The following is a 26,799-nucleotide window of genomic DNA, read 5'->3' as shown; positions in this document are numbered from 1 at the left end:
GGTTGAGGCCTGCTGCTGTCCCCTGTGTAGTTTCTGTTCCACGTATAATGGTCCACTTTTCTGAAAAAGGAGGATTTGAGGAGGCGGGGACTGTTGCCACGACCCGCTCGGACACTGATGATGTGACGAGCTGCTAACAGTTCCAGGTCAAAGTTCATCTGATGACGATTAAACAGGGAGTGGAGCGGGGGAGGGGTTGGGTCAGGGAGAAGCCGAGGGCTTTTATTCAACCCTGTGTCCCCAATTTAGGATTTGTCCAACCAAAAAAAACAAACAAAACAAACAAAAGAAAAACACCTTATCAACAGACCCTGTAAAGTCCTAAAGTCCGTCTGCCTGGAACTCCATCAGTGCAGTGTCAAACTGACTGCATGATCCTTCACAAAATCCCATAATATGCACTCTCAGTGCCTCATCTCGAGTCTGTATGGGAGCAAAGTTTGGTCAAATAAAACACTAAAAATAATAACCAAAAAACTAAATCAAGCCTCGGGTTCTGGAGCTCGGTCCTTCAGAGAAAAGAGTTCATTCAAGCCGAACGTGAGGCTGAGCAGCACACCCACCGTCCTTCTGATCAGAGCAGAGAAGACAGAGCGAGTCAAAGAGTAAAACATAGAAGAAGAGAGGGAGGGTCGACACCCGAGTCCTCTCCACTCTGCAGTGGTCTGTGCTGGAGGCTCTCGCTCCGTCTCCTCCGGGTCGATGTCTGCAGTCCAAAAGCAGTTGAGAGTCTGTAGAGCTGAATGTAAGTTTTTGTCCAGTGTTGGTGGGTGGGTTTTTTTTTTTTTTTTTTTAAATGTTTTTTTTGTATTATTATTATTTTTTTTTAGGGCAGGCAGGCAGGCAGGCAGGCGGGCGGACAGGTGGCGCCCCCTGGTGCTGTGGTGGAGGAAGAGGGCCTGTCCGTCTACCGCTGAGCCGGCTCACTGCCGGGCAGGGTGATGTTGCCCAGGTGGAGGACAGGAAGCGGGTGAGCCTCCGTGTTGAAGACCCAGCTCTCCAACGGCATCAGGTCGTCGCTGGAGAACAACAGGTACAGATACCTGAGGGAGGGGTGGGTGGGGGGTAACGGAGGGAAGCAAAGGGGGTGAGGAGGAGAGGGATCAGGTAAGGAAGGTGAGGAGGAAGAAAAAAGTGAGTGATGTCACTGCCACTGAAAACCGCAAATCATTTCTGATTAAAGGTACAGGACACTTAAAATCCTGAATGAGCAGCTCACTGGGTTTAAACACTGACTGCTGTCTTTTACTTTATTTACATTTCACTGTCTTTACGCTCTGGTTCAGCTGCAGGTTTGTAAACACGTCTGGCTCCGTTTGGTCACAGAGGATGTGATTGACAGTCGTTAGTCTAATCAGTGTTGACCTTTGGGCGGTGCAGGACTTTTACAGGTTCTGGGGCTGCGTCCTTCAGAGGACGTGGGTCTACGGAGGCGTGGCCGTCGTAGACTGCGAAAGCCGGACCGAAATGAGACGGCCTGGCCTACGGCTTTGCGTCGCTGTGTCCACAGCTACGGACATGTGGTGACATTTCTCAACATTAAACTTCCATGGAGCTCATCCCAAGTGAATCAGCATAAGGACATTTGTGCGCAGTGAGAGTTTCAGCCACAGCTCTATATAAATTGACCTGGTGCGGTGAACAGTTTAGTGCAGGAGGAAACGCAGCGGCTCTATTTGCTCATCGTTGGGGGCTCCTCTGTGGGAGTCCTGCGTTTTCTTTACACAGTGTCACAACAACAAGGCTTTGCTGTTTCTGCAGACGTCTTTTATTTGCATCTGAAGGCCCACACTGTCCTGGTGTCTGGACTTTCATTAGAGAAGTTCAACTGGTTTACTGTAACTCCAGATGCTTTGCACAGTATCTCACATACATTCCAACACATCGATATAAAAGAAACACATTTCTAAATCAAGTTTTTAAAACCCTAAATTTATTTTCCAGCTAAAATAATCTACAAAAAATCCCCCTGTTCATGCATGTGTGTGTACAGACAAGAGCTGCTCACTTGCCTGTGACAGATTGGGCGTGTAATTCTTTGTGAAATCTAATTAAAACGCACACATGCTGCTTCGGTCATGAAGTTTCACATTTTAAAGCCTCGCTATCCACGCAGCGGAGGAACAGAGGATCGCCGTGACAGGCAGCCAATCAGCGGCCGGGTCGACACGCAGCTTTGATGTGGCAGAGACGGAGAACAGATAGACACCGAAGGCTGCAGAACACCGAGCCATTCAAATGTCGTCGTCTCACAAAGTTACCAGGCGGAGTGGCGGGTGACCTTTAATGACTTATACACCAAAGACAAATTTTACTGGCGTCCGATGCTTTGAGGGAGTTCATTTCAGACACACTGAAGCTAAAACTGAAGGGTCGATAAGTAGCTCCCTGCTAATGTGAGCCTCATGTGCTCCGTCTTATGATTATCTCTGACCCGTCAGGCGGTTTGATTGACAGTAACAGCCGTGGACACCTCCATTAAATCAGGTCAGTTTACAGATGCAGTATTGTGTTCACAGAGCTGCCAGCAGGGGGAGTCAGAGAGCCGCAGTAGGCTTCATTTCCCCCTCTGGGTCACAGCCTGCATTCAGCTCCTCATCTCCCATCATCCATCAGTGATGAAGATGATGCACCACACAGACAGGAGAGCCGGCCTTTGCACCAGTCGGCCTTTAACATGTTTTGTGGCTGAGTACAAAGCGTGATGCCTGTCCACTGCGCTCAGAGCAAAGGCCTCTAATAGCAAGAAATAACAACAGATGCCAGAGCGTTAACCTGTTATTACTCTTTGAAGAGCGCTGCTGATACACACAACAATAGAACGGACACAAAGAACAGTCAGTGATCTGGGCTTTTAAATTCCAAAATATAAAAGGACTACGAAGCACCTATTTAGCAGTGATTGAATATTCATTTCTCCATTATATCACTAAATATCTGTACTGGATGTGAACAGAATCCTGTGTAAGAAGTCTAATTTATTAAATTATTCTTAACAAACAATAGACTAAGATGAAATAAGTATCATCAGCTGCATTTATACCATGTTTAAAACTCACTTCAGGGACAAATGAAAGTCTACTTGGATTTAACTTTTCATTATTTGTTCAAAAAAGCAAAACAGTATGTTTATCTTTGTTAAGTTTGTATTAAAGCAACATTCACATGCTAATATCTGCAAAGAAAATGATTTTTGGTCACTGCAGTTGTTCGTCCTGTCCAGACTGGCTGCAAAGAGATCCCCTCCTAACGCTAATGGCTAATAGGAACAAAATCAGTCTATGTCGTACGAAATTCAGCGTTTCCTGTCTGCGGGGAAACACAAACTGGAAGTTTTATGCTCACAAGATTATAACTGAAGGATTATCACTTGAGTTGTCAAACTGAGGCTGATAAAACCTCACGAGCTCCAGCTGAACTTTAAAACGATAAACTACGGATCTTCAGTGCCAGTACGGACAGGAAGAACTACTTTTAGTCAGACTTGGACTTATCCTTTAAAAGAATCCTTCGTAAAGGTCTGAGACTGACAGCACAGCTTTTGTAAGATTTTTCTTCTCATTCATTAAACAAAAAAAATAAGCCAGCCCACCTCCCACCCACCAAATCATTGCATTAATCACTAAAGTGATTAATTAATCAACCACCGTACTGATGAGTCATAGATCAAGCCAATTAATCAACCTATTAGTGTTGGCTTACTTGAGCGTCTCGGCCAGGAAGAAGCTCTGCTGCACGTCGTCGTAGGTCGGGTTGGAGGAGTAGACGTCCTTCACCCCCGAGAAACCTCCGCTCACCCTGCAGTACTTATCAATGGCCTGGAGGAGACAAGGACAGAGGGAAGGAGGGGAGGAGGAAGAAGGAAGGAAGGTAGGAGACAGCAAAGTATGACGGGAAGGAAGTAAAGAGGAAGAGCGCAGGTGGTCCAGTAGAAATGAAACAGAAATAAAAAAAGGAAGCCGGAAAAAGGTGAGAGATGACAGACGGATCACATGGAGGAAGAGAAGAAAAGAGGAGAGGCAAAAGGAAAAGGGCAAAGAGAAAAGGTGGGGGAGGGGGGGAGAGCACAGTTTTAATAAGCTTACAAAAGCACGCTATAATTAATTTCTTTGCTTGTGACAGATTAGAGCGAATCCTGTGGAGACACACACAGGAAACAGCTGCTGTAATAAAAAAATAAAAAAATAAAAAAAACGGGAGGAAAAGAAGATTACCAGACGCCTCCCCCTGCCTCCCCTGTATTTACATTTTATTCTCTAAAGTTTTCTGTTCACAAAGCAGCTTCCGAACACGGGAAAACTTCTGCTTAATGACAAAGTTTTTCAGTAAGAAATGCAGAACCCGTGGCGACTTCTCTCTGGGGTCATTCACACTATCTTGAAATCAGGTTGTTTATACCTTTGTCTGCTGATTTCCACTGAATGAAAGACTGTCGATTGGCAGCGTGAGATGTTGCTTTCTAACCACGTCTTTTCAGCTCGTAGCTGCTCTCATTTTCTTCTGTCTGTGATTAAGACAACAGCAGCTTTTGAACCCGTCATCTGTGCATGCATGGATTTCTAAGATACAATCACACACACAGGCTGAATCTGTTTCTTTGGACATCTGATAGGGTTTGGATCTTGGAACAAAAAAAGACGTGTGTCCAGTGTTTTCGGGACAAAATTTAAAACACACTCGTAGGTGTTTTCTATCCATTCGCTTTGGCTTTGGAGGGTTTTTATCTCCGGGCCTCTGAACATGACAGATGTGATGTTAATGTTTCCACGGGAACAAAAACAACAAACATGGAGGACAGCCAGTCAGATAACAGCAGAGCCCCGGTCTGATGTCTGTTCACTTGGTGACTGAGAAAAACATCCAGAATAAGGAACAATAAAAACCCCCGAGTTACTGTCGCATCCAGAACTGATGAAACCGAGAAAAACCTGCGTTACTATGGCGACAAGAATTGCCACCTCACGGATGTATGCCTGCGCCGACCAGTCAAGTTGCAGTATACATCCATGTCTGTCCAGACTCAATACATACACTGTGTTGTTAAGACTTTCAGGGACTTAAAGGACTTAAAGGTATTAAATGCATTTTGTCATTAGAATATGAATTCTTGTCCAAGAGGATGTTGGACGTAATTCAACAGCTACTCTAACACAAGTAACCTGAGATACTTCTGATAAAATCAAATCAAGTTTATTTATAAAGCACATTTAAAAACAACCAGTGTTGAAAACCTTAGAGAAGCTCAAAAGCCTGAGAAAACGTGGCTTTTCACTTGTACTCAGAACATCAATTTAACACACAGCAGAACCACTCACAAACACAGAGAAATAATAATCTGGAATCAATAAATATGAAGAAATAAAGTAAAAAATTTGATGCTTGAGTCGTACAGTTTTGTCTCTATAAATATCTCTGTTCTCAGATGCTGATTTTACTTCCAATATGAAAATGAACAGCACTCTACACCAGTCTTCACACAGACCACACCTTGATCTTGATGATGATGATGATGATGATGATGATGATCCTGCAGCGCTTCCCAACCTTTTCCAACTCACGACCCACTTGACATCTCATCACATCAAATGTTGGCGGCCCCCATGCGACCCCGTAACAGTCCGGAGGCCGAATAATTCAACACTTTTTATTCTAAAGATGCGATCGAAGAACTCGGGATTAAACAGAAAGTAGAGGAGGCAAAATTGAACCTTTTTTCTGTTTTTGATCAGTTGTTGATTCACCGGCTCTTCATTTTGATACTCCGGTTGTTGCCATGAATGTAATCTTTCAGTGCAATCAGACTGAGATAGCTAACAAGGGAACGATGCGGTCCGGCCGGGGAACAACATAAAGGCTCCTGTCATTGGCTTCCCCTGTCTGCACACACACAGACACCCACGAAAATGAGTCTGTAATACCTCATTAAAAATAGCTCAATCATCCAGCTGGAGATACCGACCGCACGCCGTTACCTGTGTGCTCTATTGATTTGCATTGAGGACGTGTTACAGTGAAATTGGTGCCTCCATAAAAATTCTGGCTGCATTACACTCCTGCTCATACCTTATCGACTTTCACTATTAACGCATGTAATTGAAAGCATTATCTCTGTCCTTGTCTTTCAGTATCTCACACACACACACACACACACACACACACACACACACACACACACATCCATCCTGTCCTCGAGTGACCATTTCGCTGTCAGCAGATTTCCGTCACAAGGAGTTTCGACCGTAATATCTGTTATTCATGGGCTGTCGAGCCAGACGTGCGTTTGCCCTTCTGCATCTACACTGCAGTGTAGTGCCTGCAACAGTCTGTGCAACACACATGCACACACACACACAAACACACACACACACACACACACACACACACACACACACACAACCATCTGCGCTAAATAAAGGATCTGATAAAAGGTCTACCTGTAGGAGGAGGAAGAGGAGGAGCAGGGTTTCTGCAGCGGCTAAGTGACGACACATTTCACATTACAGCAGCTGGGTTTCACCTTCACACACTCTGACACACACGAGTAAAGGTGCACACACAAACGAAAACGCACTAGAGACACAGGTATGGTTTATGAGCGCACACATACACACACACACAGACACACACACACACACACACACACACACACACACACTAGCCAGCCAATGTTAATGGCTGCTGTGAAAAGAGGAGGTGTGACAAACAGAGGCAGGTTTGAAGCACCAGATGGATGCAGCTGGGGTACAGGGGGAGTGTGTGTGTGTGTGTGTGTGTGTGTGTGTGCGTGTGTGTGTGAGAGAGAGAAAGAAACAAATAAGAAAAACCATAAGAAATGAAACAGAATGAAAAGTTTAAGAGATGGAAAAAGGAAAATGAGTAAAAAGCCAAACGTGTAAATGAAAAGAAAAATAAAGGAGTATCCAACATGGACGACATTCATACTAAATACTAACTCTGGGCAAGATTTTGAGTTCAGTGTGTTTATACTGGAGAAAGTAAATAGAATAAAAGTCTCTGAGCGTGATGCTGATACAAACTATTCTCCCACAACACAATCTAAATGGAAACAGAGGAGCTCCTCACAGCTGGAAAAAAAAAAAACTAAACAATTTGTGGATGTGGTGAGAGCTCCAGGCAGATCTCACAAGACAAATAACAAGATATTAAATATTTTGAAAATATTTCTCTTCTACTTGTGAACTGAACTTATTAGACTCATTTGACTGATGCTTTTACCCAAAGCGACTTACAAGTGAGGGACTAAAGCTTCAGTACAGTGGGAGACCCTGGTGTAAGTGCTACATCTATTCAATAAGTGCAAGGAGATCAAGTAAAGAAATAAGTGCTAGTCAGGCATGTTAGGGTGTTAGAGGTGTTAGGAGAGGAGGCGCTCTTGGAAGAGATGAGTCTTCAAGAGGTTCGTGAAGATAGAGAGGGGCGGTCCTGCTCTAGCAGCATCCAGCAGCTTGTTCCACCATCAGGGAACCACAGACCAGAACAGTCTGGACTGAGATTGTCTAGATGATAGGAAGGAGGAGGACAGAAAGGAAGCAAAATAAGTTTAGACGATTGACTCCAAGTAGATGTGGACGGACCCAGAAGTCAGCAGGCACTCTGAGGACTTTGATTCAGGGTCGACACTGGAAGTTGATGGTATGATATTTTCCCAAAATGGTGAAGTATGTTGATTTCTTTAACTAATTGCAAAAATATTATACTATAAAAATTAGTATATAAAACAGAGTTTCGTACCGACCTGATTCTGAACTGGAGGCAGTTACAAATCATAACATGCGACTTTCAGGGTTATTGATTCTTGTAAAATGATGTGATACTGACTACACACACTGGTTATACACACGTCAACGCAGCTGGAAAGAAAGTGGAGAGGAAGTGAAAACAAGGATAAAACAGGCAACTATGAATTTTTGCATCCTCAGCAAGAGGCAGAAAGTTTTTTTCTATTTTACCTTTTGACAAAAAGGGATTATAAAATTCCTCATCATTAATAATAATAAAGAAAAAAGGTTTGTGGCTTCCTAAATCTGCAGAAAGTACAGAAGGTTTTGCTGCAGTAACAAAAACCAGATTAAATCAAACACCCAGCCACCGTCAGACAGAAAATAAAACACTTTTATTTCAGGTGTTACCCTCCAAACTTTACTTGAACTTCATGATTTGTGAAGAATCTATGAGCTAAACAGAAATAAAACTGTAGAAAAGCAACATTACATACGAGCGTTGCAGAGTGTAGGGTCTGTCATATGCATTAGTATGTATGTATATATGCAATATTAAATAATTCAGGAGAGGCACGGATGAGCCCGTCAGCACTGGCTCTTTTTAGTGTCACTCACACTCAGTACAATCACACACCACAAACACACTTGCCAGTGTATTTACTTGGCTCAAAAGTGTGTATGCACTTAACTCCCACTTAGAAAAACAAAGAGAAGTAGTTTCACTGCTTAAACATGGAGGAAAAGAAAGGTGACAGGAAGATTGGCAGGAAAAAGAAAAAAGAGGAGAGTATGAAAAGAATGCGAAGGAAAAAAGAAATTAGATGATGAGCAGGTCGGCTGAGATCTAGACAGAGAAGACACGTCGACTGGCGTAGAGAAGACGAGCTCTTTAATCCTCTGTCAGAGGAAGTGGAGTAGGGGAGGGAGGAGGATAGAGAGGGCTTTCATTCCTCTTCTACTTTCATAAAGCTTTTCATATTAAAACACAAAAGGAATAAATAACCAATAACACATGAAAGACTCGAGAGTCCTCACATCCACCTACAGGTATGGGCTTCTCACACACACACACACACACACACACACACACACACACACACACACACACTATATGTTCTATACATTCAGGCTACTTGCACCAGCAGCCACTGACCATGTGATAATTATGGACACAAATGTACATGTGCTTTACTGTGAGGTCACAACCTCTCATCCCGTGCGACGCGGACACAGCGTGGACGTTACACAGACCTTCACTTTGCTGTACGGCTGCTTACTCTGGTTTCACAACAGCTGCCTGCCGCTATGTTATTTCTGCTGGTGACATTTAGCAGAAAAACAAATCAAGACTCATAATAACACACAGTCTGACCGCCTGACTCAATAGTTGACATTAAGTTGTTCCAGCTGCAGTAAAACAAGCTCAGCTCAATGTTTTTTTCCAATGGACAAAAATCTGATAATGAATTATGAAATAAAAATATATTCAGGAGCCAAATGAAGTAAAGAAAAGGTCATTCTCAGAGTGAAACTTGTAAAAGGATATGTGTTTTTTATTATCTTATTCATCTACAGTCAGAATTACTGAAGAGAAAGTTTGAAAGTATGAACCTGCCATCGGTGCCACCTGCTGAGATTCTTTCATTCATTCTACGGTCACATAACGGTGCTTTAAATGCATCATCTCATGATGCAAAGCGAAGCGCGGGTTAGGACTGTCGGCGGCGTGCAGGCGCACAAGTGGAGCCGGACAAAGTCTGTGCCCAGTGATCTGTCAACAGCAGTTAAACTGCGTTTTTTTGTCCTCTCTAAATCATTCGATCTCCGTCTTTATTTTGAGAATACAAAGTCAGAAATCAAATGGTACAAATGTTCACGCTACATTTGTTGGTTTCACGCCCCCCGACAATAGTCTTCTACAGCTAATGTAAACACCATTCCCGAAGCCGTGTACGTGGCTTCCATCGATCGAATCCTCATGACGCAGTGACATCGGCGTCGTGTCACGGACAGACGGGACTCTGCTACACTCACTTTGAACGACAACCCGCTCTTGCTTTCCTGCTCACGTCTCCTTCTCATCCAGCTTGCAAACATAAACAAACGTCTCGTCCTTCGCTTGTTCAACGAGCCACCGAACAAACCGCAGGGAGAAGTCGCCCGCTGACGTCACTTTAATCACCTTAATCAATCTCTAACTCAGTGTCAGGTTGATTTCTTAACATTATTAGATTACTGTATTTATTTCTCATAAACCCGACTGGATGTTGGTATTTGTTACCCCTCTCCCTCCTCTTGTCCGCAGTTTGTTTCCATGTGCGAGACACTGGGGCAAGAGCTGATGATTCATGGAGTCATCAGACTCTCCTCGTCTCCCAGCTGTCCTCCATTTAACAATGCCAGCTCCTCCCAAATCCTCAGCTCCTTTCAGTTTGGGAGAATGGTTTTGTGCTGCAAGGCTAGTTCAACAAATGTCTTACCACTGTACAAAGGAGAGGTCAGTAAAAAAGTGCTTAGAGCCATTAAACTCAAAGCTGATTAAATAATTTATCTACTGATGTTAAAATGGGCGTAAACCATGACTAAGCTGTTATATAGTGTGTATAAATGTACGCTCTTTACCTGCGCTGCCTCCCAGCCCCACTGCCGGTATTTGGGATCGTGGGTGAACCTCCACATGTACCAGTAGGTCTCGATGACCTCCGGCCGCAGGATGTAGTACTTCTCATTCTGCCGCACGGCCACCGCCTCCAGGCCGCTGTCGAACTTAAAGGCCTCCGGGCCGAGCTTCAGCACTTGAGGGAAGAATGGACAGAGCAGAAGGGAGGGAGAAGAGGTGACGTGGAAAGATGGGAGAGGAGAGAGAAGGAAGAAGAGGAGAAGTGATGAGGAGGAGGAAGGGTAACCGGGGAATGAGGGATGGTGAAGAGAGGAAACTAGAGTTAGGAGATAAAAATGATCCTTTGCTCCTTAACGTTTGTCTTAACGCTTGAGTTGATATGAATTAGTGTGCGTGTGTGCTGTGTGTGTGTGTGTGTGTGTTAAAGTAATAAAAACTCCATCCCCACTGATTTTACTGGTTTTTCATGTTTTTATAACCAGTTCTCTCTGACAATTAAGTGTGATCGGCATGTGTGGAAAATTACAGAGGAGCTGAAAAGGCGATGACAGAATTATCTTTCTGAGAGGAGTAAAACACACACACACACACACACACACACACACACACACACACACACACACACACACACACACACTCGAGGGCTTCCATGAGTGACTGCTCATTAAGAAGTAACAGGCCAACTTTCGACAGCCTGACCGCTGCCATCAAACTCTCTGCCACCTCGCCACAAAAGTTCTCCCTCTCTCCCTCCCTCTCGCCATCTTCATTTGTTGCCACGGCAACCTCTTCTTTTTCTCAGAGCGACCTCACAATTTCAGACTACACTCACGCGCGCACACTCACACCTACAGTCGTAATGCAAGGTCACACTCTGGCGTTTCTTTGCTGACAAGTATTGATGCTCATCAGGAAACATCCCGAGCAGGTTTTTTTAAAGGTCTCTGTTGAATTGATATTTACGCTTCCGGCAAATGAAAATATAACACCTGCCAAAAAAAACAAACATGACCAACTGATCTGAGAGTCTCTAATAAAACTATAATTCCTATTTCAGATGCATGAGGTTTTTTTTTCTTAAGAAAATAAACACCAACTTTTCCTGTGCTATCACACTAGTTTCATTCACACTCAGTCACATGTACATGTGTTAGTGCGTCTCACCCGTCCTGTCGTAGGACTCGTGGCAGGTGTGCGCGATCTCGGCTCCCAGCTGCAGGTAGTGTCCGGCCTTGTCGTCGGGCGAGCCGTCGGCGCCCAACGCGAACATGCCGCCGGCGAAGCAGGCCAGGTGACCCATCTTCCTCTCCAGGTGTCCGTTCTTCCACTCACCGATGAATGTCAGGCCGCCGTTGGATTTGCGGATCAGGTGGCGCTCGATGGCCTGAAGGGAGGGAGGGAGTGTGAGTGTGATTGTGGTAAAACAATAAAGGAAGATGTAGGAGACATTTGTGTGAAGTGGAGAGAAGCAGCGTGTTTTCAGAGAGAATGTGGACAGATGTTGCATATGGAATAGTAAGTGTGTGTGTGTATTTGTATGCAGGTGATGATTGAAAAGATTCAGGTGCATGAGATGTATGTGTTTGGGGAGGAACATGGACATGTGAGGAGATAAGCCCAGAAAAGGGCGAATGACAGCATTTATTAAAGCAGGAGAGAGGATGGAGGTTATGAATGGAATATTAAGAGTATGTGCGTGTGAGTGAATGTATTAACAGGGTTAAGTCGTGTGAATGGGGCATTGACATTGAGATTACTTGTGTGTGTGTGTGTGTGTGTGTGTGTGTGTGTGTGTGTGTGTGTGGGTCAGGGAGGGTCAGACATAATAAAACAGAACAAAGTGGTGAGAGAGGAATTTAAAATCCAGCCTCATCCCTCACCCTCTGCTCCAGCATCTGTTCCTCTCCCTCTCTGACTGATTGACAGACATCTTCATCAGCTACAGACCGCTAACATCTGCTTCCTGACAAATCTGCTCTGACTTTCCCTCTTTTGCAAAGATGGGCACTGAAAACTGTCAGCAGCGAGGGAGGTTAATGTTCTGAAATTAATGTTGGTTATTAAAAAAAAAAAAAGGAAACTGGTGACAATTACAATCAGAGCCGTTACTTTTTGAACTGGGATTAAAGTTAAACAAAGGAGCAGAATGGAGGGTCTAAGGTTGGAAGGCTTTGTATGCTGTACATATTATAAAGCCACTTCTTTTAATAAAAATATGAAAACAAAAGCGACAAACTTTACACTGAGAGTGAAATCACATGCTGTAGATACAAAGACATGCATGTACGTGGGATTATTCCTGAAGGACATTTTTATTCTTCCTGTGTGCGTCAGGTGATTTACCAGGAAGTGAAGTGAAATCTGACTTTGTCTTTACTGTGATGGTTTCTCTCTCTGTAACAGTCGTGTTTTTACACAGCGCAGGAATAAATGACAACTATTAAAGTTTTGTTTTTTTGTCTGCTATGTTTGATATATTTTATAACCTATTTGTACATAATGTTATTATCTATTATTAATATTTTTTTTTTTCATTATTTAATATTGTCATTTGTACTGTCAAATTTGCTACTCTTAACTGTAAGTTTCCCCACTGTGGGACTAATAAAGGACTCTCTAATCTTGTCTTGCTTTCCTCAGATGATGCACGTCTCTTTGGTAACTGGTCAGCTACTGCACAACACAGATGGAGACTAATCTCTGAGCGGACGTTACCTCGATGGCGTCGTCGTACGTCTTGCGGGCTTCTGTATCGGTCTTGTCAGACATGAGCCACGCCTTCAGCAGGTACTCGTAAAAACTGTCCCCGAGTCCTCCGACAGAGGTGTGATCTGCAGAGAGAGAGAGAGAGAGGGAGGGAGGGAGGGAGAGAGAGGAGTTAAAAACAGCAGGGTGAAGGGACACGAAGGCAGAGAACGTGACAGAGCAGCAAAAAAAAAAGGAAAAACAGTGAGACACAGACAAATGAGAAAGCCAAAGTGAATTATTCATTTTTCGACTTTGCCTCAAAGTCCTTGGCAGAACGCAACATATGGCATGAAAAGCATCTATCCAAGCCCTGGGTGGTTTGATTCTTTTTCTCTCTCTACACCCACATTATATTGGCGGCGTGTTTCCTCTCATTTCCCGTTTTGTTTACCCTTTCCCTGATGTGCTCACATTTCAACGTCCCCAATCGTCCTCTTGGAGGTTTACACAGCTTTCATGGCTGTCCCAATTTGCAGGACACCACGTAGCGAAGATGGGACACTAGCCAGCAGTCACTGTGAGAATAAACTCTTCTCTCCAGAGGGCGTTGATCTCATTTTTAATGGCTCTATTTCAGGGGAGATTTCACTGACCTATAAAATATTGTTTCCAATATTAGCTAAGAAAAGACATTTATGCAGAGTTGCCATCATCACATCAAAGTACAAGATAAGACAAGGAAATGCTCAACTCTTCTGAAAACGACTGAAATTTCTTCTGTTAATTTGGTTTAGTGAATGAAAAGTGATGAACTTGTTATTGATTGTTAAGTATTTTTAAAGGAAAGCTTGAAACATACCTCTTCACCTTAGACTTTAACTAGCTCAGCACTTCTTTTAAATGCTGTTATAAGCATATGTGTTCTATGTAATCCATTTTTAACGTATTTTAATTTTTAAAATACTTTTTCTATGCTATTATTCCATCTCATTTTACATTAAAGCTTTTAACATGTTTTCATGTTCATTTTATGTATTTTCATGTGATGAACTTGAAGCATGTTGTTGCATACTGCTCGGCATTTCTTGTATGAAAGGTGCTACTCAAATAACATTTATTATTATTATTATTATTATAGTTATGGTGTGAAGGGAAACTTTTTGTTGTCCTGCTTGGTGTGTGGTGTTCCTTTTGCATGATGTTTCAACTGTAAATGTCTTCATTAAAACCACTAATGGAAACAGTTTATGGTCAAAATGATGACAGTCACATTACATTTTCATTTCCACACAGAAAAGACAAAATGGAAAAGCGACCGCAGAGTTACTTTGAAGTCAACAGATTAGTAGATGGGTGGTGAAATTCCCCAGTTTTAGGGGGAAAATTTCAGTCTTTTAATTATGATCTCGAAGGTTGGGGAAGCAATCTTGGATGAAAAGAGGTTTTTTTTTAGCTCTGACTTCACTGCGTGAAACTGGGATTTTTCCTCGTCCTCTGCGTATAACTATCTCTTCAGCTGTGTGTGTAATCATATTCAGTATCTGAGCAGATGCTTTGTGTCTCATCTGAGCAGATTCTTCTCTGTATGTGGATAACATGCCCGTAGGTAAATGGAGGGATACGCAAAGACAGGGAACGAGACAGATGAAGAAGCAATGGAAGCGATGAATTATTCATCTTTTGTCACAGAGAGCACACGAACCTCACAAACAACCTTGGAGACATTGCCGAGGGCAGAGTGTGATGGTGTACGTATCCATGGGTTGTGAATGTACATGAGGGTGAGCGAGTTCGTGTATGGACACAGAAAATTACAGCTAATGACGGAGCGTTAATGCATGTGAAACTACTTTAAAATAAGCACATCCAGAAATGGATTCTCGTTGATTCGTATTTGGAAATAAAGTCAATTGATAAATTTGTTACTGGCATTTTGCAGTTTTATCTGATCTTAACTTAAAGGAGCTGAAATAACTTTGAAACTGTTTGAATAAAACTTTATTTCAATAAAATCATGTAGTGTTGCACAGCTAGAAAAGTAGAACTCGTTTCTAACTTTACTTTAAGTTACAGTTAGCTCACTAATGTTAGCTAGTTTCTAACTTTACTTTAAGTTACAGTTAGCTCACTAATGTTAGCTAGTTTCTAACTTTACCTTAAGTTACAGTTAGCTCAGTAATGTTAGCTAGCTATAACACTGGTCCTCAGTCATGAGCAGTGAAACAATGGAGGATTAGTTGTTGTAGACGTTTTGACATCAATATACAGTTTATTATTTCATGTTAATAGTCGTTTGTGTGGCTGTGGTGGTTTAGTCAGTCTTTTACATTTTGTCTCTGTAATTGTATCAGCAGTGGTGGAAAGTAATTATGTACATTTACTCTAAGTACTGTCCTTAAGTACAATTTTGAGATACTTGTACTTTACTTGAGTATTTCCATTTTAAGCTACTTCACACTTCCACTCCACTACATTTCAGAGAGAAATATTGTTCTTTATACGCCACTACATTTATTTGACATCTTTCTGTTCACTGAAGCACGTGCCCTGTTCTGAGTTCCCTTTCACCCTGGACAAAAAGCTGATTGCCACTGATATAATTCACACTCACACACTGACAATTAAGGTTGCAATAGCTCATCTGTGTGGCTGCTAATTAAAGTTTTCTTTTTTGGAGTCAAAGTACTTCGCTGCATTAGATACTGTACTTTTCACATGTGTTATAATATCAGCAGCACTGACAATAACAAAAACTGTCTCCGTCTGTTTTATTTGGCAGTTAATGATGCATGTGTACGAAACGCAATGTTTTCTGCAGTGTAGCGTGTTATTTCAAAAAACTCCCCTGCTCACACTCTTCTATCCTGGGTGGGAAATAACCACCAGACCTTGATGAATGCTGCTACAGTATGTTTTGCACACATCTCTAGTCTTTCTGTTCTTCCAGCCTCTGGCCGGTCACCAGCCCTCTTCTGGTTGTGAAGGCTCTTTTTACCCGGGAGAGAGAGAAGGACATCGGTTTGGAGGAGACAGAGACACAGACCTCTCTCTCTGTGGATGTGGATTGGAAGTCGATGGCCGTCTCTTCTTTAAGGAACAGAAGGCTATCGACTTCCAATCCAAATGTCACTGTCACTACACTACTAATTATTCTGTGGAGGAACTTCTTACACAGAATAATGCATTAGTATGGTGTCAGTGACAATCAGCAGGTAGGAGTGTGTGTGTGTGTGTGTGTGTGTGTGTTATATATGTGAACCCGTGGCAGGGCAAGTTAAATTAAACATTACTTTAATACTACAAATAATGATAATAATAAGTTAATACATGGATGGGAAAACAATCCAAATATCGTCTTGACATTTGCAAAGGAAAGTCGATCGCTCTGATGAGCGTCGACATCATCGTCCATCGGCACAACCACCGCAGTGTGACAAAATCACAAAATAAGTGGTTTGTTTAAATTAATTTGTTTTAACTTATACATATTCACTTAAACTCAGGTACTTGAGAAATAAGTGACGGCTGACATGACATTTTCCAACGATCGTGCTGCTCTCTGTCACATGGTCAACAAGATTTTCTATGAAGTATTTTTACATTTAAGCCTCTAAATAACCAGACTCTTGTCAATATTTGAGACTCTGAATAATCTTGGCTTTGCTGATCTCTCCCTCTCTCTTTTATGTTTGCCGTTCTCCTTTGACTACCTGACCAAAATTTTAGATTTTCAATGAAAGAATATGAGAAAACACATGTGAAGCAAAAGGCACATGAAAGCAAACCACTTGATTCAAATGTGGACCTCGGTGTGAAGAAGGGTGAACAAAACACGTGTAAGTAAGAGTGAAATCAAAGAAAGTGGAAAACACAACATCAGACCAGAAGAAAGAAAACACACCACTCACAGCTCCGACTGCCCTTCAACACCAGAGAGTGTTTGAATGTAACGAGGGAAATAACAAGGCGAGACGCAGATAACAAAGTGAAGTAGGAAGTGCTCATTCAAGTTCCGTTACATCTTTTTTGTATTTTTTCTCTTTGCCCATCGCTTCCTCTCTCAGTTTCTCAATCACCTCCCACAATGTTTCAACTTAGTATCCGCCCACACGCACTCCCCCGACTCCTCTCCTCCATCATTTTCCTGCCAGTGAAAGGATCCAGGTCATGCAGGGAGCGCCTGTCAATCCGCAGAAACAAACACGCACGTACACAAGCAAGACGATTTCACAGAGCTTCAAACACGCTGCGGTTTTAAGCGCAGGTCAAGGGCACAGGCTGCTGAGTTAATGCTAAAAACATCTATATGTTATCGAGTGTGACAGTATAATTCATTTCTATGCAGAACGCAACCGCGTCAAGAGCACAACAGCGAAGGTCAAGCATGTTTTAACTTCCATTTTCTGGATCATATTAAGGTCATGCATCACGCTAGTAGTAATTCTATAGGGTGGTACATAAGGTAAAGTCTGTATTTTAATTAATAGCCCATGTGGCCAGGGCTAGAATATAATCCACTGTAATTAATGACTGATTCAACTTATAGAAAAAACAAAACAGCTAAAATGCACAAAGAAGCTTGAGATTCTTCAGTAAATCAGAAGCCTGGTGTTGTGTTTGTTGACGGTTGATTTCCCTGTTGGAAAAAACAACCGAGCCAACTAAAGCTTTGTAGACAGGATTAAGAATAAGGACATCATTTTCCTGTGCCAGAGCCAGAAAAACGTCAACAGAAAAGCTGCATCAAAACTGGCAACAAGTGCGCGTTGACTCACAGTTTTAGTTAACTCCAAAACAATTGACAAAATAACAGCGCCTCCCGATTCCTACACAGATAAGACTTTTTCATGAAAGAATAAGATCCTTTTTGTTTTTCACCAGAAGCATCAAGCCACCAGACTCCATTGACAAAAACAGCAATTTTACCTCGTATGAATTTCTGTCCATCCGCTGCCTCGGTTAGTTTGTTTGTGTTACTGTCTGACTTTCAGTGATGGAAGAGCTAGACCTCCTTAACAGACAGGTCTAGCTCTGCAGGAATCCGATCCATCCTATCCATACCGTTGTCTGACACATATAATAAAACTCTGTACCTGTCAGAGGCAGAAATAAACACTTTTTAGTGGAGGTACTTTGACGCAGACAATGTTTGATCACATTGCAGCAGGTGGTTAGCGGTTGCCGTGCAAATCGTTCTGCTCTTTAGTGGATTGATTGTAAATATTTTAGTCTTTACACCATTACACGCAAAAACATGGGGAAATAATGCGATTATCAGGCTACAAAAAGACAGCCACAGGCAACAGAAGCAAACACTTAAACTTTTATTACAGCGGAGTCTGAGGTCTTTTCTATATGTTCTTTGTGTGTTTGTGTTTCAATGGCTGCTGTTGGGAGACAGAGGGGAAGAAATAAAGGGTGTGGGAGGTGTGTGTGTGTGTGTGTGTGTGTGTAGATAGCACAGTATTATAGTAAAACAGGAGTGTGTGGTAACAAGGTTGTCAGTCACAGCAGGATCTCATTAAGACAGAGGAGCTCAGCCTCATTCCTCATTAGTCTGGCTTAACTACTGTCGACACACACCTACACACTGCAAGAGGGAACACAGACAGACACACACACACACACACACACACACACACACACACACACGGATTCATACACCATGATACAGTATATTTGCACACGCTCGACACATTCTGCAACCCTTTCAAACGGTTCACACACCGCCTCCAACACAGGCACATAATCACATATACTGCATTTGTCATTGAAAATTTCCAGCTACTCACAATTCAGACGTTCATAATTCACACACTCACACACGCTCACACACACACACACACACACACACACAAACACACACTCATTTTCTGCTTTCATTACCATGTCAACACCGTCAGCAGCTACTGTAGAGGATCTGGGATCTGTGTTGTGGCTTTATTATTATCTATTATTTATTATGTGTATATTGTTGATTAAAATGTTCAATAACGCAGATGATACAGTGATGTCTGTCTGTCTAGTCCTGCCTCTAACCAGATCTAATCCGAACTGTGAACATTTACATACACAACACTGAAGTCAAACTGAAATCTAACTTCACTTTTGTTGAGAAATCAGTCTCAATATCCTTCATGTTTCTTTTAAAGTTCCCATATAGTATAAAAGGTAGATGTCCATGCGTTCGTTTGATTATGATTGATTTGTTTGAATGGTTGAACACAACACTCCCGCTGTGCGCTCGATCTGTCTGCTGATGATGAAATAAAATGAACAAAAAGTAACGTCTAACTAGTTTCCACTTCCCGAGTGGACAGCAAACCTAACAGCCCAGCGGCTCCTCCCCAAGTGTCCGTAAAGGAGCAGACGTCTTAAATCACTAATGGTACTTAACCAACGCTGTATGGGGTTGTTAGAAAAGGGGAGGCATTAGCAGGCCATATAGGGTTATGACATGCTCCAGTCAGTAGTGCACCACAGAAGTTAATAGCGCATCTCCAAGCGCCGCCGGCTATTAAATGCCAATCAGCTGCTGCCGTGGGAGGGGGAGGGGGATCTGCATGTTCTTCTGCTGGTGATAAGAGCCACAGGCTACTTAACGATCAACAGCAGCTCAACTTTTCTTTCCCAGAATGCACTGCTTAGATCGGTCCTGCTATTGGCCCCAACATGTAATCTACAGTGAACAAAGGTACAGTAGTCGCATGACTGGACATGATTAATTCACAGCTCAATGAATAAATGGAAATATTGCGAAATGAGGAAGAAAAGGTTTACTAATCATCTGGCGAACCTTCGACTCGTCATTTGTTATTTTGCAAGAACTTATCAACATTCAAGGGCATTTTTGCTCCGAGGCCCTTGAAGCTTCACATTCATCATGTTCAGCTCCTTCCCCCTCCGAACTGCATCATGCAGCCCCTTCATGCAGAGCTCGGGGGGGGGGGGGGGGGGGGGGCACTTCAGCAGCTCAGGTTGGTTTTGGAGAAGCTATGAACTTTAATTAAACCAGTGCTGCTGTGCTGTAATCGACAGCTGGTTAAAGGGGAGTTAATATGTTCATTTCCAGCTCTGTAGCTTTATTTTGGGACTCCACTACAGCAGCTTTGCATGATCCACAGTTAACAAAAAAGAAAGACAACATTTTTCTCAAACTGCCTGTTCTACAGCCTCTGACTGAATCAGGTGATATTATCCCACATTCTGAAAGCAGACTGTTAAATTTAGTAGCAGCCAAGTAACAGAACATAACTGATTGGAAATGGCAACTTTTCAAATCCATCCGCACAGTATTACATCCGACACTGTCACATGATACTGTATATTGTATTTCACAGAAAATAAGGAAAAGCGTGATGGTTCCCCTTTAAAGGCAGCTGAAAAATGTCTCCAAACCCAACAACATAATAAACATACAAGTAGATCAACAGATGTGTTCAAGTGCTCAGAAAGAAACGCAATGACTCACACTGACACTTACAAACACAAAGTATATTTTTATAAGCTGTAAACTACACACACAGTGAAAGACTCACTTCCTGACTCTCACACACACGGAGAAACAAACTCAAAACGAATCCGTCATCACCTGCGCGGCCATGCAGCTCGCCGGCTATCTATCCATCTGTTAATGTACTCATCAGTTCATAAATCAATCTGCCCTCCCTCCATCTTCCATCCATTTATTTTTATTTTTTGCGTCTTGGCCCAAAGTCTGTGCACCTACAAGTATCATCCGTCTGACTGTCAGAGCCACCGATCCATCCATTAATGAGCGTCTCCATTTATCCATCCATCCATGGGCGCTCTCCATTTGTTTTGTCGACAAGTAAGACAAATAAAACAAGAGATTTCATCTTGCTGAACCACAGTAGTTACTAAAAATGATTGTTTTTTTTGCTTTAGGATTGGTCCCATCTTCTGCTTTATTTTCCCGTCTGTGCATAGTCTATGTGTGTTTCTCACTTGGGAGCGTTGTGGTGAAATTGAACAGACTTAATGTGGCACTCTCTCACCAAAGCAACTCGCTTCTCTGGACAAATAAAAACAACAAAGTGAATTCAATTTTAAACAGATTTCATCTTTTCATTTCCTTTCACTGAACTAAGCAGCCGACGCTGAGCAGACAGACATATCTGATCGATGGGTTCAGTTTAAAAAAAAAACACTTCTAAGGCAAGAGCGCGCAAAAAAAGGGAATATTTTAATATCATGAGTGTTTTAATATTCTGTTGGAATGTTAAGATAACAAACCATGACCCTCTACATATCTGTCATCCAGCATCTGAGTCTCTGTTAAACGCCTCCTCAGGTTCAAAACTCTCCCCACTGAAATGTTGAAAAGTAAACAAAAAGGAATATTTAATGTTCCCCTGCGAACGCTCGGATGATAACTCGAAATATTCCCAAGTAATGTTAGAGGGAGAAACATCCAGAGAGCACGTCTGAAAGAAAATGTTCAATAGTCTGAATAAACAAGACGGGCGGGCCGACACCGCGCTGGCAGTTGAGCAAACATTTGGAAACTTAGTTTACTTTACCAGCCACATAAAGAGACCACCACCTACTGTTTTCAGATCTTATTGTATTAACCCTCTGACGCCAACATTAACACTTTTCTGTTTTAAAGGTTTCACCAAGTGCTACAAAGAAGCTTTCCTTTCTTTACAGATAAAAGACCAACACATTTGTTTGGATTGCTCTGGCTGTGGTTTAACATTTCGAACTCTAACTGTTCATGAGTTTTGCTCATTATTTTTACGCAGTGGTTCAAACCCTCTGCTGACTGGTCACTTCTGTCACTGCAATAAACTAACTAACAGCCAAACATCTGAATCAGACACTCCTGATTGGCTGTGGCAGCACCCGCTGGGACCAATAGGAAATGTCCGATTCAGTGAATCGATCGATAAACATCCAGTGAAACAGTGACACTGTCCAAATCTTTTCTAATTTTTGATATCAATTCATCAACAGGAGTCATTTTATACTATTTGTCTAAACTTGCTTTAACCAGAAATGACAGATTTCAGAGCAACAGTAGTGTGTCGCTGCAACTTCACTCAGCGAGGTGTTAATTTCCCAGAGAGCGGGCCGCCAAAACGTAATCAATATAGTGGGAATACCGTGTTCCCTCCCATCCGTCTTTTTCCACTTACTTCAATTTGTTCTCATTTAGAGAAGATCCATTCTACAGTGCTTCCCTCCTTTCCCTTCACTTAGTGTTAATTCCTCCGGCCTCTCTTCAGAGCACTTCTGAGCACTTGATCAGCGGAGCTCACAAGAATATCTTGACACTTTTGTGACGCAGGAAAACAAGCGTCTTCTCAAATTAAACGTTGAAAACATAAAAAGCATCTCCACAACACCTGAAATGTCTTAACGTGACCTAAAATAACCGAGTTCAGCACCGAACTCCATGATACTTTCACCAACTGAGATATTTAAACTACGTTTTCATTTAACTTACAACCAGACACAAGCATATGATTAATATAACGTAAGGTTTATGCATTAGACGCAGCACTTGTATTAACACTCTAATGTGAAGCAGTGATTTAATGCCACAGTGACTGTTGTTTTGATGTAAGCTGCTGTTCTCCACGCCTTCGAATCTAAACTGAAAAGGTGTACTCACGTTGGCCCCAGCGGCCCGTGCGGGGGTTCAGGTAGTTTGGGTAGAGCCCGTTGGGTCGGTCCATTTTGGCCAGCAGCTTCCGGATGTGCATCACCTGTGATCATCACCAGAGACAAGAAGGTTCAATGTTAGTAGACAACACGCAGTTCTTGGAGGAGGCGAAATTATAACTAATCTGTAACAACAGACATGTTTCTGCCATAGTTTTAATTTGTAAAGTGTCATGCTTGATTGATTTAATTATTTATTTAACTGTGTTTTGATCTGTTAATATACAGCATCACTTATCTTTTTCTCTTATTAGATAAAATAATACTTCAGTATCACTGTAGAGAGATTTGTTCTGGACACTTCCACAGAAGATGATATATCATATAGTAAAAAAAACACATACATGTACACACCTACAAACAATGGCGACATATTGCACCACCCTCACACACCAACATCTGCCTTACATGTTAGTGTAGAGAAGCTTAATGGACGCAGGCAGGAATGACCTCTGGGTGGAGAATGTGAGCTGAATCAGGAACCATTCTCTGGGCCTGTCTGATAATGGACTGCTCATAATTTGTTTGGAGGGACGGATGTTTTTTAACCGGTCTGTGTTCAAAGTGCAATTTAAGTAAGTGTCACCCACAGAAATGAATCCTGGCATGAAGCTTTACCTTTTTTTATTGTGTATTTGACTGAAATACAGGTACAGTGATAAACAGTGATATAACTAAGCAGAGAAAACACACACACACACACGTATACTTACCTTCTGGTAGTAGGCGGGGTTTCCTGTCAGGTAGGTGAGGTGAACAAACTCCATATGAAGGGTCCCGAACTCCGCCAGGATGCTGCTGCCTGCTGACGCCCAACCCCAGTTACGACCAACACCACTGGAGAGGTGGAGGAGCGCGGGGACGTGAGGAGATGGTGAAGACAGACGATGTAGAAGGACAGAAAAAAGAGTTGGACAAAGAAACACACAAGGGTTAAAATCCTCTACAACCAGTGGAAAAGGAATAATAAAGATTTTAACTGAGCCACAGAAGAAAACGACCATTAAGTATCTGCCTTTGACTCCTAATGACTCAACACACAGTTTGTCCGGTGCTGAGATTTGTGGCTTTCAAGACCCTGTTTCTAAAAAGCTTCATTAACTGGAACTTCAGGCAAAGAATAAATTGAATGCCTCAGTTTGAATAATGATTTTTGACTAACAATTCACTTGGTCATAATGATTTTGAATGAATATAAAAAAGTTAATATAAAGGCAAATTACCAGATACGAGCCACTGGCATCAAAAAATAGAGACTAATGTGAAATTAGGGAAAAAGATCAAAAGACAATTGTGACGTTATGTCGTCATTGACGTGATTTCCTGGTAATTAATGTACAGAAAACTTAATAATTCTAATAATGTTTGAATGAGAATATACACGTCATAGTTGATCGATAGCAGCTGAAATATGCTTTAAAGTGCAAAAGTAATTCTCTCCAAATGTCAGAATTTCCTCCATCATCATACTAACAACGAACCGGAAAATATATAATATATTTTCAGTCTATTGAAACACGGCAGAGTTGGAGTCTGATTGATTGGAGCCGGTGCAACAGGTTCACTACCTGTACAGGAGTTTGTCTCGTTTGTTAAATTAAATTTACATATGTGACACAGGAGGCATCTGGAGCTGCTTCAATTTTACATGAGTGCATGTAACATTAATGGGTTGCAACTTGTATGTGTGTGTGTGTGTGTGTGTGTGTGTGTGTGTGTGTATAGAGAGAGAGTTTGTGTGAGAGGCACCTTGTTTGTCCAATCAAGCGGAAAAAAGACAGAGGTGTGTCTGCGTTTTCCGTTTAGATTAAATTCCTGTGTCTACAATTATTCCTGCGGGGCTTCGGAGTGAGTGCGAACACGCGTCGGAGCGTTTTCTCCGCTGAGTGTTTGTCTGGCGGGAGATTAAGGCAAATCACAAAGTGTCCGCTCTCTTAATGAATCTGAATCACTCTGAGAAAAGGAGGCCTTTTGCTTGTACTGCACACATCCAACACCCTGCCAGTACGTGTCTTCACAGGTACAAAGAAATGAAAACTAGAACTAGCGCCTCATGGTTCGCCACAGTCACGCCACAGTTTACATCCACGTCTGTCCAGACTCATACAAGTGGTAAAGACTTTGAAGGAATTTAATAAAATATCTTTAAGTGTATTTTGTCATTATTAGCATGAATATTCTGGAGTTATTTAAAGAGACTTCCTCCGGGTGTTAAAGAGATATCATGTTCACGAGAATGGGAAGGACGGACGCGAAGTTTCCAGCCACAGCTGTCGCTGCTGTGGAGGTGTACCAATATGGGGGGGTGGGGGGGTGGGTAAGTAACTGCAGCTACTTCCTGTTGTAGCTGCAGGAAAGCCACTGTTAGAAGCAGAAGGTTAGCAGGTGACGACAGGTTTCTAAAAGTCGGATTTAACACTTCTTTCACACGTTTGTGCAGAAACACATTTACACAGGATCCAAAAATTGCCCTCAAGGCTCTGCTCTCTCTCTCTCTCTCACACACACACACACACACACACACACACACACACACACACACACACACACGTATAGACAGATATTTTCAGGTGTGCCAGGGCAGTTCGAAGACCTCCCCAACAATTATTCACTCAAACACATTTAACAACATTAAATACCTTTGACTTTTCTCCATAAAATGATAAAACAAAGGATTTGAAGGAAACCTGGATCATAATGCATCTTTGCTATGACTCCTCTGTGTGTGTGTGTGTGTGTGTGTGTGTGTGTGTGTGTGTGTGTGTACTGCTGCTCCTGACTTACTTTCAGACCTTCAGAGTTAATTAAAGATCCTTACAGATATTATGAGACAAACATTCAGTGTGTGTTGTGTGTGTGTGTGTGTGTGTGTGTGTGTGTATGTGTGTGTGTGTGTGTGTGTGTGTGGGTGTGTGTGTGTGTGTGTGTGTGTGTGTGTTTGTCTGCGCATTAGAGAGTCATGTAGGCAGATAAGAAGGATTTATAATGTACTACATTTTAGCACTTAACAAGGTTTTAATCAGAATCAATAATGATGAAGAAATGAACTGCACGGCTGGTTAATTAATCGAAACGTTGTCAAAACTGACATTGTGATTATGTTAATGGTAAAATAACTTCTGCATGTTGGCTGCCGCTTTTCCCCTTGCAAGTACAACAACTCGTCCATCGTTAGAGGCCTCAGTTCACAACCTGTCGCAGTTTGATATGTGGGCTGTTCTTCGTGTTGGCTTTGTCCCACCTGGTAGTTTAAGTAAGATACTTAATTAACCTTCTGTGTTCGGTCTACAGAGAGTAAATGCTGTTGCTTCTGAAGAACTGATTTTGTTTACCAGCAACCGAGTATAGTGACGGAGTTTAACGGAGGTTAACGGAGGTTAACGGAGGTTACTGAAGCAGTCGATTCAAATGCAACAGACTTTTACAAAAGCGTTTGTTAGAATAATCTCACTTCACACTCTAAAAAAGTAAAAACTCAAAAGTTAAACTCTATTCACAATATTATTTCATTTCATGTTTTCGAGACAATGCTAAAGCGGAGACCATTTTACTTTTTTTTTTTTAATTGTGTAGTACAAAGAACCCAGGTAAACGTGACAATTAATATTGATATTGATTTCAGATGATATTGTTTAGCTCTTCACTAGTGTTCAGGTCAAACGTGGCTTTGAGACCAGTTTTAAAAATCTGTCAAACCAGAGAATGTGAGATTTCACAGCAGTTAAAGTGGAAACTAGTAGTAAAGTAAGATAAAGAATTAAGAGTTCAAATGACTATTTGTGAGGCAGATGCACAGTCAGTATAAGAATGTTTTGCTGGTTTGAATGAATATATAAATGAATATAAAATTGTATTATGAAAACTGTCATTTTTAACAAGTGTATTTCAGACATTTCAATGTTTCTGCAGCTGTAAAATTTTGATTTTCAGACCACTGAAAAAACAAATTGTTCCAGACACACTCCTCATATATATTCCTCTAAAAATCAAATCACGCACAGAGTCAGGCTCTGGATTTGTATTTGTCTCAGGTTGTCTACTGGTTTTCAGTGTGCAGAG

General features: G+C 42.0%; 1 protein-coding gene across 1 annotated transcript in view; it reads right to left on the bottom strand.

Annotated features, from left to right (window-relative positions):
• Positions 1-6: 6 nt before the first annotated feature.
• man1a2 (mannosidase, alpha, class 1A, member 2) overlaps positions 7-26,799 on the bottom strand; it is a 127,111-nt gene continuing 100,318 nt past the window's right edge. The window contains exons 8-14 of the mRNA XM_087177873.1: positions 23,454-23,577; positions 22,691-22,784; positions 13,078-13,193; positions 11,527-11,746; positions 10,365-10,537; positions 3,703-3,818; positions 7-1,043 (exon numbers count right to left, since the gene is read on the bottom strand). Coding sequence (XP_087033999.1) covers positions 908-1,043; positions 3,703-3,818; positions 10,365-10,537; positions 11,527-11,746; positions 13,078-13,193; positions 22,691-22,784; positions 23,454-23,577 — 979 coding nt within the window. The 3' untranslated portion in view covers positions 7-907. The remainder of the gene's footprint in view (positions 1,044-3,702; positions 3,819-10,364; positions 10,538-11,526; positions 11,747-13,077; positions 13,194-22,690; positions 22,785-23,453; positions 23,578-26,799) is intronic.

Source organism: Seriola lalandi, unplaced genomic scaffold, assembly GCF_002814215.2.
Source record: "Seriola lalandi dorsalis isolate HSWRI2012SDOR001 ecotype SW California unplaced genomic scaffold, Sedor1 jcf7180002054659, whole genome shotgun sequence".
Classification (NCBI taxonomy): Eukaryota; Metazoa; Chordata; class Actinopteri; order Carangiformes; family Carangidae; genus Seriola; species Seriola lalandi.
The sequence above is the reverse complement of the archived record's forward strand: the minus strand, read 5'-3'. Positions and strand labels throughout refer to the sequence as shown.